General features: G+C 38.6%; 2 protein-coding genes across 5 annotated transcripts; one reads left to right on the top strand and one right to left on the bottom strand.

The window, feature by feature from the left end:
• The first annotated feature begins 9 nt into the window (after positions 1-9).
• Positions 10-12,216, top strand: olah (oleoyl-ACP hydrolase). 3 transcript variants are annotated; one of them, XM_015357961.2, is made up of 8 exons: positions 10-146; positions 2,604-2,734; positions 4,679-4,817; positions 5,193-5,292; positions 6,674-6,787; positions 8,681-8,850; positions 10,121-10,203; positions 11,609-12,216. In XM_015357961.2, the coding sequence occupies exons 1-8, from the start codon at positions 10-12 to the stop codon at positions 11,752-11,754; spliced, it is 1,020 nt and encodes a 339-aa protein (XP_015213447.2). In that variant the 3' UTR covers positions 11,755-12,216. The 3 variants fall into 3 exon arrangements, with proteins under 3 accessions (XP_015213447.2, XP_006636203.3, XP_015213448.2); XM_015357962.2 differs by having other exon boundaries at positions 132-220; XM_006636140.3 differs by lacking the exon at positions 6,674-6,787.
• Positions 12,182-15,486, bottom strand: acbd7 (acyl-CoA binding domain containing 7). Of its 2 annotated transcripts, none has more exons than XM_006636004.3 (4): positions 15,331-15,486; positions 13,154-13,271; positions 12,993-13,055; positions 12,182-12,478 (listed from the first exon to the last, which is right to left on the bottom strand). In XM_006636004.3, the coding sequence occupies exons 1-4, from the start codon at positions 15,340-15,342 to the stop codon at positions 12,405-12,407; spliced, it is 267 nt and encodes an 88-aa protein (XP_006636067.1). In that variant the 5' UTR covers positions 15,343-15,486; the 3' UTR covers positions 12,182-12,404. The 2 variants fall into 2 exon arrangements, with proteins under 2 accessions (XP_006636067.1, XP_069050894.1); XM_069194793.1 differs by lacking the exon at positions 15,331-15,486 and adding an exon at positions 15,020-15,049.
• Positions 15,487-16,491: the final 1,005 nt, after the last annotated feature.

Genomic DNA, 16,491 nt, shown 5'->3' with positions numbered 1-16,491 from the left:
CTCACCTCAATGCCCACTCCTGCAGAAAACATCACCTTTCCCCCAGTAACCCGAGCCGCCGGAAGAGGAGGACCTTTCCCCGCTGAACCGGAAGCGGCTGAGTGCGGGAGTGCGAGCTCGAGCTCGAGACGGGTGACTCGAGACAGGTACGCTGGAAACCGCTGCAGACCTGGTTAAAATGAGCTCTGCTGTTCGGTAGACTGATTGCTCTGAGGAACCGGTAGTATTGAATGGTGGATCTTATCCACGCCTTTTCACTATACGCGTGTGCAAGAGTTGCAATACATAGACCTGATATCGCTGTAAAATGTGATTAGTGTGAAAATTATTGTGGGTGTCGTACGAATAGTGTCAATAACCGTGGTTTTGCTATGCATGATTTTTCCTTCTCGGTTTCATTCGGTTCTGTCGGTTAACCGATTCAATTTTTAATTGAGAATAACTGTAGCGAACAGAAATTGCTCCGAACTTTTGCTATAATAGTTTAGGCGAGCAGCTGCGTCAGCATGCGTAGGCTGCAAAGGAATAAGTAATAGGTTCCATGCTGAAAAGACAAGAAATAAAACACAACGTTTCGGCTGTGGACCCTTCTTCGGGTGTGAGGTGTAACCCGAAGAAGGCTCCACAGTCGAATCGTGTTGTCTGTCTTCTTTTTTCGGCATGGAATAAACCTGTTACTTGTTCCTTTATATAAAGTATATGATTACCGCACACTACATAAATCCCCATTGAAACGAATGTTTGCAAATCTAATTTAAGCGATGGAAAGAATAAACCGATAAATATCCATCTGATGCAAAATCTAGGTAATTTCTAACTTCAAGGCTGAAATGCAAGTTTCATAGGTAGAGATCAGTAATTGTGCTTGAGGAACTGATTAAGCAAAACACTCACTGACTGATGTGAAGTGAATAGCACCCTGCCTTGTTTTAGAGTTAAATTTTAGTGATGTAGTACCTCAAACTGGGAAACCTACGGTAACTCAAAGGGGATGTCAACTGATTAAATATAAAACATGAAGAGTCCCAATTGTTGGTCACAGAGAAAGCATGGGTTAAAGAATTATGAAAATGGGACACTGAGGAAACAATTCTAAAGAAGTAAACAAGGCACACAACTTTCTTTGTTCTAATTGTTCTTAATGCTAATATTTATTATTAGTTTACTGCCATCCAAGCAATGTTCACAACTGACTCTGACCCCCATTCAGTGTGTTTAAATAAAACTTTGTTGTTTCATACCTTATCGTGTGTGATATACTAGGTGGCCTGGTATGTACAGTATGTTGTCTTTCCTTCCAGAGTACTTTCTCATGCTAACACAACGTTTAACTGCAGCTGAGTCCAAATGATGTCCTTGCAGAGTTTATTGGCAGGGTTTTAGTCTTTAGTTAACCCTGTGTCATGCTTTTCCTTCAGAACGGAATCATGGAAAAGGTCTGTAAAGCCCTGTTTAGCACAATTTAATTAAACAATTAGGATTGAGGAAGGTGCCCACTAAGATCTGCAGTATTTCCAAAGTTTATACCAGCACATTGGAGTAAGCTTTCAAGGAAATTAATTGGAAGCACAAAGGACTGAAGATTAATAAAGCTCATTTAAGTCATCTGATTTGGCATCAGCATAATTAAGTTTGCACTGAACACTAACGAAACCCCATGTGATATTAATCGTGTGTTTTCCCCAAAGCTGAAATAATAATTAAGCTGGATGAAGGGAAGGATTATATAGTATATATTTGATGCAAGTAATAGTATCAGCTGAAGCTGTAATAGTATTACCTGATATAAAGAGAGAGCCAGACTGGTTTGGGAATTATAAATGTACCAGAGAACACACTTTAGTGCCTCAAAGGAAAGGTCTGACAGTTTTGTCTCGCTTGTACTAGCCTATGGATGTGAAACTTGAGCCGTGGGTGCAGTAGTGCTGTGCTGACTGCAGGCATGACAAAGAAGTCTGGAGTTCTGTGTGCTCAGGACAACAGAAAGAGACAGCAGCGGAACTGAATGGGTTATGTCAGAAACAAGTTTGTGACATCGTTACAAGAGACTTAAAAGAAATGGATCTAGCAGTGCGCAGTAAGCATTGAAGAACTGACCATCACTGGAAGAACAAAATATCCAGAAAGAAGATCAAATGGAAGGCTGTGTGATGAAGTAAAGGAAACGGGACTTGTGGTGCTCTGTGAATAGACGAAGGGTGTCAGCCGCACACATCTCTATATACAGTATATTATATAAATGAATATGAATGAGCTTTTATTGTCCCACAATATTGGAAAGCAATAGAATAGACCTTTTATTCTACCTTGCATATTTTTAAAATCAAAATAAGCAGACACGTGACATTAGACGTCTATTTAGAAAATTTCCGCTTTGCAGCGCTGGGAAACAGTAGGAGCTAATTAATATTCGTTCTCGTGAGGCACAGTGCTTGCTTGCTCTGAATACCACACAACCCCGAGGGTATGTCTTACACTGAGCAACCTTGCCCATATACTGTAAATATTTCTTCTGTAAGTGAAAATATAGTATGCTTCCAATTGAAATGCAAGCATCTCAAATACGTTACATGCAGTGTAAGACAAGAACTCTTGTTTTTTAGGATGAAGAAAAGTATAAACTGCTTCTGTAAGCGTCCGGACGCTCTGGTGCGACTGGTTTGTTTCCCCTGGGCAGGAGGAGGTTCTATTCATTATGCTCGCTGGGGGAGCCTTCTCAACAGTTCAGTAGAAGGTGAGGTTAGTCTTTCCCAGCTTTTTCAGCACAAAATTTCCCGCAAGCCCTTTCTACATCGCACCGTTCCAAGCTCTTGTGTGGCCAGTAGGATGTAGAATCACAAAATCTAGATGCTGCTGTCACATTTCTTTTGATTATTTTATAATTGCCTTTTTTAGAGGTCTTTTAGGCTAGTTAATGAGAAACATGCTTGAAAACACTTCTCTGATAAAACCGTGCTACAGCAATAATTGTCATTTTCCAGAAGATGGCAGTAATTGAAGAATTAGAAATTTGTGCAGAATTTGAGTTCAGTGTTTACTGTGCCGTCAGATCTATCCTTTTCATTTTTATTAGTTTCCTCCTTCGGTTATTTATCTGAACAATTTTGAGAATGGCAGAAATCATAATTGTGCTGTGATTAAAATGAAAAGGTAAGAGCTATATTTGCAGATACATTATTTTAAACAGGGCCCAAAATGTAATCTCTAGTTTGTTTTATGGGACCACATGTTCTCCAGTTAGAACCATGCAAACCACAAGACGAAACGTGAGGAGTGTGGAACATCTAAAGATTAAAATAAGACAGGCTCAACCAGGTGTAACAAAAAGATCTGTATTGGATTGTTTTGTCCTCTCTGTGTAGGCCCGTAATCATACTCAGGGGTGATGAAAAGGAAGTTATTCTGTAGTTAAAGTTTGTGTTGGGATGGTTAGTCCTAACTCATTTCATAAAAATAGATGCAAGTCAAGGCTGAAGAAAATATAGGTCTGTGTAATTATTTCATCACTGCAACATGAAAAGAATTCCCATATTAGGTTCACAATTTGTCACGTAGCTGGACAGTTTATTTATTCTTGATAATGGTACGGGTATAGCCCAGTCAATGAAAGGGCTTTGTGTTGCAAGTGAATGATTAATATTCAAACTTTTCAACCAGTATGCAGTAGGCTGTTTCACGCAGGGTGTAATTTAACTTTCTTTAGGGCTCACCCTCGGGATGTTCTTCTTCCTGTGTCAGTTTCCTCCTCTCAGTGCTGGTGGTTGAGGAAATAGTTGATACACTCTTTCTCTGTCCTACGCATTAAGCATCTGTTGTGCCGACGGTGAAACAACAGCATCAAATCTATGTGAATTGAATTGATAAAAAAAACCGACACCACTTCTTACATCAACATTAAAAAGCAGCGTGTTTCCTTCATGGACTTTGGAAATGCTTTTTTTTTTGTCTCTTTCTGGAACACAGTTGTTGCTTAATTAGCATCGGATATTTCTGGCATTGATTTTGCCGTTTCTCCCTTGGAAAGAACATTGGAATTCCAGACCAGTTTTAAATACAGGAAACTGGTTTTGATGTGAGTTTTTTGCCATGCCAAGCTCTTCAGAAAACTGGGCCCCAGTCTGGCACGGATTCAGGGTATTAGCCTTTGAAAGGACCCGTTTCGCAAGCCTGAATGCTCCAACTTACATTCTCCTTCAAGTCACATCTAATTCTGCTGTGGCTGTGGTAGCAGTGCTTCATTGAGCTTTTTCTTACAGGAGCAGACAATAGCAGCCTGTGTCTAATTTCATTCCCCCAGCAGTGACCCATTGTTGTTTTCAGCACTGCAGGGCAGTGGACTTGCCTGGGAGGAGTAGTGTACATTTAAAGGTGCAGTTTCCCATGCTTCTCTAAATGTTTTTTGAGCTCTTTTCTTAGTGTAAATATGTTATTCAATATTATTTTTAGAAACTAATGCTTGATGAAGTCCAATTGACCTTTTTTTTTTTGTCTTTTTAGCAGTTAGCTAATGCGTTCAGGCTGATGTTGGAGTCTGACATATTTGGTGTGCTATATTGAATATTCTCTGAAAAAAACATTCTTGCAAGTAGGGAAATGTAGTGTCCTGTCCCTCACTTCTATACATAGTTTATCAGAGAAATGTGATCGGAAGTCCGTTTTTTACCTTCTTTTTGTCCAGTTTACTCTGTGAAACTCCCTGGAAGAGAAGGCAGAGCAAAGGAGCCTTTCTTAATGGACATGCAGCAGGTTGTGGATGAAGTGGTTAGTGCGCTGTTGCCAGAACTCAGAGAGAAGCCCTTTGCACTGTTTGGTCACAGGTATGGAAATAGCCCCGTACAGCAGCCATGAGTACTCCGAAAAGAGGGCCGTGGAGTGGAGAGACGTTCAGTGTGACCTACTGTGTGTTGCGTTGGCACCATATAAAACGCCTAAAGCGCGATGGCAAAGCAAAATGTGTTTTGATTTTTTTAAAATTATGTTATAAACTGGTTTTAAAACCTCACAACCAGGTTGAATGATCTTCACAGCAGTGTGCCGAGCATGATTTGTATAACATTGATGTTGGAAGTCAGCCACATGTGTGCAATGGTTTGCAGTGTAACAAAGCAAAACAATGCAACGATTCCCATATCACCCATTAGAAATGGAACAGGTAAGCGCTTGCAATTGACTTCAAAATGTTTCCCTCTCAGCTTTGGGGCTATGGCCAGTTTTGCTACAGCAGATCATCTGAAGCGAGTTCATGGTCTAGAGCCAGTGCATCTCTTTGTATCTGGTGCTTCAGCTCCACATGTAAGTATATGTCATATTTATACTTGGTTTTGGAATTGTTTCTGAAAGAGCCCATATACTGTAAATATGTGCAGTTGGGTTGGTTTATTGATGAAGTGTGGTATACACATACTGTATATCAGCACGTGAGAAGAGAATCATTGATATCCTCAATGAATTTTACTGCCGTTCTGACAGTGCTCCATCAGGCTTGTGCAGTCTGCCAGCAGTGGCTAGTTCACTGACCCCTCCCTTTGTGACAGAACAGCAGGAAAGTAGCAGACTCTGATCTTGTATCCTCTGCAATTTTAAAATGGTGTGCAGATGAACTTGCATCTTTTTTACTGATATTTGTAACTGGTCTCTTAAGCAATGTAAAGTACCAGCTTGTTTTAAGTCTGCCATCATAATTCCTGTGCCTAAGAGATCCAATATCACCTGCCTGAATGATTACAGACCTGTTGCCTTAACTTCTGTAATAATGAAAATTTGTGAGCGCCTGATATGTAAATACTTGTCTAAAGTGGTTAGTTTAGATCCCTACTAGTTTGCATACAAATAGGTCCGTAGAAGATACTGTCCCTAAGTCTTGCAGCCCTTAGAAGCCCCTCCTACTTATGAATGGGTCCTCTTTGTGGATTATAGTTCAGCCTAAAGGGGATGTTCTACAAAGCTGTGATAGAAAGTGTGCTTACCTTTTCAATAACTGTGTGGTATGGCAACTCCACAGCTGAGCAGAGGAGTGAACTGGAGAGAATTGTGTGCTCAGCGTAAAAAAACATGGGCTGTGAGGTGATCTGCATCTCTGTCTATGAGACCCGCATTCAGCACAAAGGATTGAAAGTACCCCGAGACTCTGCACACCCTGCTCATTCCCTTTTTATACCCCTTCCCTCAGGAAAAAGACTTAGAACCATTAAGACCAAAACCTCTTGTTTCCTTAATAGTACTTACTGTAAGACTGTCCGGATACTGAACAGCTTTCCAATTACACATTAGTACTTTATGATGACTATTGACAATGTAAATGGACTATAAACCCCTTTCATCCATCAGTTATTTCATTTTATTTTAATATTGTATGAGATTCTTTCTTGTTACCTTATGATTTTATGTTATGTTGTGTTTATTGTTAAATGTTTTTTAATGTCTTATTGTTTTACTGACAACTGACAGCACACTGAGGCAAATTCCTATAAACTAAATTGGTATGGCAATAAATATTGAATCTTGAATAAGCCCAAGAAACCTGACAGGTACAAAAAGAGGCAATTAACTTTATATTGTATAATTTAATGAATGGATTAATTTAGAAAGTAGCACAAATAATAGAAGTTATGTATGTAAGCTGGGTCCTTAAGCTTTCAATTCAGCATATTGATTAATCATCATCCCTGAACAGCAAAGACGAGGACTGTGCCCACTTCTGAGACATCCTGTGCCTGAGTCATCCATCATTCTTCACACAGTGACCCTTGCTGTGCCTGCTACTGCACAGTTAACACCAAATGGAGGGGTAATCAAGCTCTCCCTGAAAAACACTACAAGCTCAGTGGTGCCTGGCCAGTCTCAGAACTCATTATTACTCCTGACTGCAGCAAACCAAGGCTTTAAGCAAACGTGAAAGTTCTAATCCCAGCTGAGCCATTTGCTGTTATTGCTATGTGGCTGGCACTTGTATCCTTTTCATTCTGTGTTTTGAAGTGTCTAAAGTGTGTACTCATTTATACAGCTGGCTATTAGTGAACTACAGTACCTTGCACAAAGGTATAGTACCACATCTAAGACTTGAACCTACATCATTCAAGTTCTGTTTACAGACTTCAGCCTGTATTGTTTGCAGGCTGACCTTTTGTTTCCCAGGACCAATTTAAAATAAGTTGCGAAACTGAAGTACTTTGAAAAATACTTTTGAATAATAAATCCCTCCTGAACTGTTCCTGTTGGAACAGTTCATAAGACCAGGAGATCAGCAATATCCACCACTAGTCCCATTTTATTAATTTTAAATTAGACCATCAGTATCACAGGAAATATGTTGTTGTTCAAATGTTAGGTAGCTCAAATCATTCAGCTAAGAAAGAATTGGGGTAAAGGTAAGTAATAATATTGAGTAATAACTATCATTTTTTCATAAGACCTCTGGAGAATTGCTTTAAGCATTGAGACCACATTTTCAAACAGTCCAGCAGGTCCCTTAGAGATGACTGAAGATTCGGCTTCTTGCTTTTGAAGCCCAAGTGGTTCATTTTAAGATGTTTTCTAAGATTGTTTAAGTCATAAGCAACCTAAAACCTGTGGAAATGTTCTATCTATTCAATTAAGCATCAAACAGAAGAAACTTTAATTAGAAGTGCGTTTGACCTGTTCTTCGGTTCTTTTGTAAAGTCATATTTATAGTGCCCTGTAAAAATATTCACAGTTTTACACAGTATTCACATTTTGTGGCTTTAAAGCTTGCAGTGATGGCACTTTGAAGTAGCGAATAATATTTATTATGCACAAAAAGAAGTAAGTAGATAAAGCAGGAGTAAACAGAACATTTAAAGGAAAAAATTGAAAAATCCTGATCATATACTGTTAAATTCTATACCTTTCCTGTGACAAACCTCAACTTAGGTGTACACAATTACCTTAACAAGGCCCACAATTAATTGAGTGGTCTCAGTCTATGTGCTATAACTATTTCCCATGTTTTTATGCCTTTCTCTGTAAGAACCCACAGTGAATTTTAACCAATGATTAAATGATGATGACTGAGGAGCTTTCAAAACAGCTCACAGATAAAGTTGTATAAGGCACAGGTGAGGAGTAGGGTATGAAAACATGTCAAATATCCTTTAATGTCTGCTTGAGCTTGGTGAAGTATTTCATTACTACACTGCCTACATCAGGCCCTCCAAACTGAGCATCTGGATAAGGAGGAAACTGACAGGAATGCAACCATTAAGTCTGCAGCAGCAGTTATACAGTACAGTGGCTAAGGTTGGAAAAAACGTCCATTTGGCCAACAATATCCCAGTCGCTTGTGTAGAACTGACCAACTTTTTAAAGTTGTGAAGGTGTTAAAAACCTTAGTACTTCGCTGTGCTTTGCGTTGCAAAATCCCTCCCAAACCTAACAGTTCAAAAATAATTTCTTGAAAATATTATGCCACTAAATTATTTCAGACGATAGAGAAGGGTTTTGTTACTGCACTTCAACAAAAGCAGCAGGGAGTGAAGCTTATGGGTTGATTTTCTCTAGCGTGAAGATGATCAGGCTACAGTCAACATCGCAGTACAAAGTCTAGCCTTGACAGGGGTGTTCACTGTGTGAGAGTAGAGGAGCTGAGGTTTTAGAACAAATGCATTTTACAAGAAATTGTAAGTTGAAATGTGCAAATCTCTTAAAGCAACACTTTCTTTAGTCAGAGGCCCGTCTGTGTGCTACGAAGAGGAGTGATCTTACGGATGAAGAGTTTCTCAACTGGTTAACTTCTATTGGAGGAACGCCCCCAGAAATTCTAACCAACCAAGAAGTTCTGAAGCTCTTTCTACCTGTCCTTAAAGCAGATCTCAGTGTTGTCGAGAACTATAGGTAATTTTCAATATAAACAGGCTGTGCAAAGGGAAGGCATTTCTTTATCTTTTCAAGGCAATTGCAGAGAGGGGAGAGGAACTAGAAAATCTCACTTTATCTTCAAATACCATTCAGTAATAAGTGGGGGTCTGGATTTAATTATCTGTTTGATTGTTACACTTTATCTGAGTTATAGGGAAAGAGGTTTTCAAACAGCCTTTTCATTTCTGCTCCTCCACTTTCCCTTTACAACTTCCTGACAGTTTTGTGTTTTTTCTTTTGTGTGTGTGTTGGAGGGAGGTTTTTGTTTTAAAGTGGCAGCTTGCATATAACTTAGGTGTTCTTAAATTTTCTGTTTAGCTTTGTGTGGTATTAAACATACAGAATGATTATATAAAGACAATGACTGCAATAGACTTGTATGCAGTTGACTCCAAATGCATTCATATCCTGGTTACAGTGAAAGAGAAACTTGCAATAATAAATGAAAACATGACATTTTCTAAATTCAGTATTAGATCTCTCAGCAACAATACAATCCAAAAATTATATTTTTCTAAATATAGTGCCTTGCAAACATATTCACCCCCTTTCAAAGATGTCCCATTTTGTTAAAATACCAATTATGTACAGTGTATTTTTTTTTCAAATGAACACTTGTATTTGGAACTTGACTTCTCAAACTGTGGACTGTTATGGGTTAAAGAAGTTAAATGTTGACAAAAACTGCAAAGAAAAAATAAAAACTAAACTGTTAATTGCATTAATATTCACTCCCCTTTGTCAATACTTGGTGGATGCATCTTTGACGACAATTATAACTAACTTTATAATTTGTAATAGTCTAGATCTAGATAAGTCTAGATCATTAGGATGGAGCAGTTTTTGCCCATTTTCTGCATACTTCCTCAATTTATCTAGTTGGCTAGGGATCGTTGATGAGGTTTTGTCTTGCCACAGATACTTCCTAGTGTATTCATGTTAGGACTTTGACAGGGTCACTTAAAGACTTTCTTCTCTGGGTCATCGTCCCAATGGAATCTTTCCCCTAAGATTTGGGGAGGCAAAAAACATTTGTAGCTATTACAGACTGGTTTGATCGATTCTATCAAGAAAACAAAAATTTAATAAAACGCTGAGCCTGTTGTGTGGATCATTTTGCCAAATTTTGAAATTGAGTTGCTTTCAGCTTCAGTAGTTCCTAGAATATCATAAACCTGTATAAACTCGATCATTTTAAAAGCCATCTAATGAGAAAAATATGTTTATGGGATAAACTGTTTCACAGATACCTCAAGCCTGAAAGAAGTATTCTCTCTTGCCCTGTTACGTGTTTTGATGGGACTCAGGATATTCCACATGACCTCCAAGGTAAGAAACACATTTTTTTTTGTTCTGGTATGCCTGCCAGAGTAAGCTCTGCTCAGAGATGAGCAAATGTGACTGTTGGGTGCTTCATTGGTTTTGCACTTTGGAATCTTGGCATCCAAAAGTCTTAGGGTGAACAGCAAGAGAAAATCTGGCACACACAGTCTAGCTTTATAATCTGGCCTGTGTAAAGATGTCAGTCTCTTAGGCTGTATCCCAGTGGGGTCAGTATCAAGCTTGTGTAGCTCCTAGGAAACCACTTAACACAGTTAATGTAGGTCTAATTTTGTCTTACTGCACTTGCAAAAATGGATCTCTAAAACAAGGCAGGGTGCTGTTCACTTCACATCACAGTCAGTGAGTGTTTTGCTTAATCAGTTCGTCAAGCACAGTTACTGATCGCTACCTGTGAAACTTGCATTTCAGCCCTGAAGTTAGAAATCCACTAGATTTTGCATCAGGTGGATATTTATGGGTTTATTCTTTCCATCGCTTAAATGAGATTTGCAAACATTCTTTTCAATGGGGATTGATATAGTGTGTAATCATATAGTTTATATAGAGGAGCAAGTAATAGGTTTATTCCATGCTGAAAAGAGAAGAAAGAAAACCCAACATTTCGGCTGTGGAGCCTTCTTCAGGTGTAAGGTACAACCCAAGGAAGGCTCCACGGCCGAAACGTTGTGTTTTCTTTCTTCTCTTTTCAGCATGGAATAAACCTATTACTCGTTCTGATTCACTGCATTGCTGTGATGGCAGTAGTGCTAGGGATGTTAAAGAGGTGTTAGCACAATAAGTACTAAGACATAATGGTCTAAAGTTCCATTTTTATGCACAGAAAGCTGGTTCTTGGCAGGAAATGGGATTTATCCTTCTCTTGAACTTAAGTGCTCACATTAAGAGGCCCAGGGGGCAACAAACCATTTCACTAAAATGGCTTTAAGCGAAGATGTAAATACTGCCAATTAGTGTTTAAATGGGAGGTAAACATTTAGAAAATGAACACTTAAAATAAAGAGTGAGGCCTATTAAACTAGATCCCTGCATGCCTGGATGTTTTTATGACTTTTGTAATTCCCACAATAAACAGATTTGGTCTTATTAATGACGTTTCTACATTTCATCTGCTAATTAGAAATCACAAACTTGAATTAGCATTTGACTGTAGCAAGGCCTTTTAATAGCATTTTTTCTTGGTTTTCAAGACTAAGATTTTTTCAATGGCTGATTCTCTTTAACTGGTTGATTACTATTTAAAAGTTTTCTTATTAATTATGCAAAATTCTGAATTTTAGTGATTATGGTAAATTGCTGAAATCACTAAAGTTTATGAAAAGATGTTTTGACTTAAAAATGAGAAATAACTAATTGTTAACAGGAAAAAATATTTTTTTGCCTTTTTTTACAGCTTGGAAAGATATATCAAGTGGAGAATTCACAATAAAAATGCTCCCAGGATCTCATTTTTACTTAAAGGATCCAACCAATGAAAAGATTCTATTGGATTACATCACAAGATATCTAGAGACTGCTGAAATGGACTATATGAAATGATGCAATGTTCTGCCATAAAATAATGATCTACAGCATCTGCCAAATTCAGATGAACATCCTACAGACATTAGAAAGAAATGTAGTTCATTTATATTCCAATCAACTAGTGTTCAAAAACAACATGTATTATTTGATCTCAATGTTAAGAGTATGACAATTCTTAATATACTGTATATATTTGATTTAATGTCTGATACGGGTTATTTCAGTTCTCAAAGAAAGTATCCAGTTTTGATTCAGTTTCATCTAGGAGCAGTTCTGAGAAGAAGTGATTGTTTTCAGCACTGTGAATCGTGCCGCAATGAAAACACTGGAAGTCCTCTGGGCAAGCCTGCCCTTTGACGGGATGATAGCTTTGGTTTAGTTTTTAAATTGTCATTTAAATAGCTAATTTGTGTCATCTTAATTTAATTATCAGACAAAGACCTTGTACATTTTAAATCAATAAAAAGTTTATTAAGATTCAGTTGAATAAGAGGTTAAATATACAAAACAAATTGCTACATAAATGAATTGAACATAAACTAAAAATACTAAATATCCTCTACTGAAAATACCCTCTATGCTGTCTGCATTCTCAGGTGAGTGGAAGGACGTCTTGGGTCCCTAAATAAAAAGGTAGTGATTGACTTCGGCTGGAGTGGTATTCTTCACATCCCATATTTGTTGATTACCTCCTTTGCAAGAGCATTGTAAGCAGTCATGGCATCGTCTTTTGACATTCCTGTTGGGGAAGGAGTGAAACAAAGCTTTAAACGGGCTCTGTTGGGATCCGATCCTGGCTAAGCACAGAGCAGAGCTCCACCACGCCATGAGACTGCGTCCTTTGCAGGAGGAGAGATCCTCACGGTCTCGAGTCACTTCTGTAACTCCCAACCCTGTTTTAATATTTTGGAGTTGGAAAGAACTGGCACTGATAAGAGCATTTCAAACCACAGTGAAAATAAAAAGTACACAGTAATGTGTAAAACCCCCAATTACATCACAAACTAGACAAACTTTCCAGGGATGCTTAGTACCATAGTCCGCAACCAGCTTCATGTGTGCTTCTTTTCCCATCAACCACATTAATTACAGTCTAGACAGACTAGAACACTTTTTAAAAACAAAAGCAGCCTGCATAAACCACTTTCCTGTGTTCATAGAAAGAGTACTGCACTATTACTTGTAACATAGCACTGGAGAAATGTGTTATATTGAAGGATCAATCTAGGTTAATTTATATTTTATTACTCTACCTTTTCTGGAATTCCAAGCTTCCCATTTGGCATCTGCTTTCGGGTTGAACAACCCAGGTTTATCTGAGAAGGAAATGGGATAAAATAGAACTCACTCACACGCAACTCCACTGCAAAAGTCCTTCCAAAGAAAGATGGCATAAAGGAGACCAGGCTTGTACCTATATGATTATCACCGACAGTAGCTTGTTTGTAAAGTCCGTACAGCTCAAGGAGCTCTTTATCCTCTGGCCTGGACTTCACCTTCTTCACATCCTCTGCCATCTTCTCGAAATCAGCCTGATTGAAAACAAGATAGTTAGAATGAAGGAGGTCAGGGCACTGCACAAAACGAACCATCTCAAACTCGATCCCATCGACGTGTGGATTCCATACTTGTAAAGCACCCGCCAAACATTTTAGTGTGAGGAACCGGACCACAGCGAGGTTTAGAAGACGACGCATACGCATATTTCAGAGAACAGACTGATGATTCCCCGTTTGTTCTGTTTTCCACAATATCCTGCGGCTTCACTCTTCGGTAATAAATACCAGATTCGATTTAAACTGCATGCCTAATGAGTGTCAATGTTAAAAGGTGAATTAGTGGATTATAAACAAACCTAACAAAAGAAAAACGAGGATATCAATTTACACTGAAAGTAGTCTTAGATTCCATTATCAACGTGTCTTGATTAAAATGGCCACTTTTTACTGGCATTACAGAACACATTGTAAGTGTGAAACGATATATGTCTATTAGATATTTAAAATAATGCATCATGCTTGCCCGATGCCTACACACAACAGTTGATTCCTTAATATGTTTTCCGGTCCATGCTACTGTCCCTGTCCTAAGGGTTGAGGTGAGAAAGTATACAAATAGTACTCTGCAGTCATGATTTCATTCATTGTACTAACTTCGCATTCTGTGCTATTTAATCTTTGCTGTCTGCCCCGTCTTTGTTTTTTCCAGCATGGAATAAACCTATGACTTGTTCCTTTGCAGACTACGGACGCCGACGCCGCTACCCACCCTAATTTAGCATTATTCTTAGAAATATCTAAGGTATTTCAACGAGCTTGCTCTCCGTTACATTAAAGTTGCAGTTGACATAAAAATACAACTAGTGTACTTGGCATACAGTAGGTCTAGTTCGAACTTCGAAAATCTGCATGAAAAATATAATATTGGTGATTTTTTTTCAATTAGTTTATATTAGGTAACTAGAAAAATATTTCAATTGATAGAGTTTTATTTACATGTAGTGTTTTTTAATCATCGTGAGTCTTCTATTATTATTTTTGTAACAAATTAATTTCCCTGTGTAACTGTAGTAAAAGTGGTGTGGAAGTGGTTTAAAGTAATGTAGCTGTCGGATTTCTTTCCAACTACCAGCACTACACTGCAAAAAGATTTCCAGAACACAAAGACGCATTGTTAGAAATCGCTAATGCCTGGAATTTATAATAACAACGGCTGTCTTACGGTTACCGTCCTTTCCCTACTTAAATCTGGGAAGTAGTGGGAAGAGACAGTCTAAAGGTCGTTTATAACCTAACTGTGGTGTGAACGCTATTTATTTTAAAGGAAATGCTTCTATTAATTTTACCAAGATTGTGATTAGGTAAGTGATTATGACATTGCTGAACCCCTACAATCTACACACACAATACAAGTCTTCCGCGTTAACTAATTCTAAAAGTGAAATTAGATACTCTAAATCTACTTTCAGAAATTTAAGAGACTTATTTCAATTACTCTAATGATGTTTTTTTTACCCAGGCGAATTCACTTTCTGGTGCCGCCTTAATTTGACATTCATAAAATAACCCTTCACCATAAGTGTTATACATACTGTATTGACACTGTACAATTACAAATTAAATGAGTGGATGGTTTAACCAAGTTAAAAGGAAATATTTGCTCCTCAAAGATTGACTCTATAGTTTACATGAACAAGTGCCTATTCGCGTACATGACGTTGGCGCTTTCAATCTGGAAGAAAAAACTAAATATATAGAAAAATTGTAATAAAAGTACTAACTATGCAAAGCGGCATCTTGCAGTGAAATTCCTGCGGCGGAGGCGAACTACTCAAGCAAATCAGCGAAAGATTTTAAATTCCTTTGAAATAGGTGGAAAAACAACACTAAAACCGACATCCCATCACAAATCGTTACCAACAACAACAGTTGCCAACGAACGGAGGCTGTACATCAACAACAGTTTTGCAAAAACATTAGCCTCCCTAAATATGATATCGCGAATTATCGTCAATATCAGAACGTGCTATACAGACATGGATAAAAAGAGCAAAGGACGGTACCTTTGTTCGTATTATGTATCACTATTTACCTGGAGAGACATGGTTGCGGACCGCAGCTCGTCTTTGATTAATTGCTTGAAGGATCCTGCAATCTCCTTTAATTATGCGCTTATATATTCCGCAGCCAGAGAGGCCCTTCTCCGCAGCTGGGCAGGTAGCAGTGTCTGATTGGCTGTCGCTGTACACCGCATCCGAAATGACATCACCTCGCTGAATAAGCCTCTTTTCTCCAGGGTGATCTTTATTTTCAACCGCGCTCGCCTCCGTCTTGCCTCCCGGTGAATTAAAATTCGCCTGTCGGTCATTGAATGCAAACAGCTTCATGGAAAACTGTCACTATACTGTAGCTAACACATGCTCCTGTACATGTAAACGAATAAACAGGGATGGCTTCGTCTTTTTTATCGCTATAAAATAATCCCAATATGAAAAAAAGCCTTAATACCTACGCCACTACACATTCACGCGTTACAGTTAGCATAAAATATGCTGAGAATAAACACTGCCCCATAAATAACAATTATGCCACTTGAATTGGATGTATTCACGCCCGAAGAAGGCTCCACAGCCGAAACGTTGTTTCTTTTCAGCATGGAATAAGCCTTTACTTGTTCCTTCACAATACACTATTAGTACTGTTGAAACTATGGTTTAGTGGTTTCCGTTTTTTTTTTAAATATCCCTGTAGTAAAGACTTTCGTTACCTCCGCGATAAAGAATTAGGCAATACAGTGAGTATTTCGAACCCACACCACTTTTACTACAGTTACACAGGGAAATTATTTTTTTTCCAATAATAATAATAACGAATAATAGAAGACTCACAAAAATTAAAAATACATACTAAATTTAAATGAAACTCAACCTATACAGGTATGTTTCCCGTTACCCAATATAAATTAATTGGGGGGAAAAAATAAATTATTGGCGTGGGGGTCGCGGTGGGACTGACAGGGCGTCTACTGTAGTTGATCGCCGGTTACTGAAATGTCCCCAGCGTGCCTGTACCTTTTTGACCCCATCGGCTGTAAAACGTCCCGCACAGTTGTTTGGGAACAGGGGCACTGCTGCAGGTGCGGCGTGGACATACTGCGCGGTCTCCAGCAGGTCTGGCTTTCTCGGCACCGCAGAGCACGTTTCGTGTAAGAACCAGGCGAGATAGCTGTAGCTCTCCGCTGTGACTGCGTTAA

This window comes from Lepisosteus oculatus, chromosome 10 (genome assembly GCF_040954835.1).
Source record: "Lepisosteus oculatus isolate fLepOcu1 chromosome 10, fLepOcu1.hap2, whole genome shotgun sequence".
NCBI classification, from domain to species: domain Eukaryota; kingdom Metazoa; phylum Chordata; class Actinopteri; order Semionotiformes; family Lepisosteidae; genus Lepisosteus; species Lepisosteus oculatus.
The sequence above is the reverse complement of the archived record's forward strand: the minus strand, read 5'-3'. Positions and strand labels throughout refer to the sequence as shown.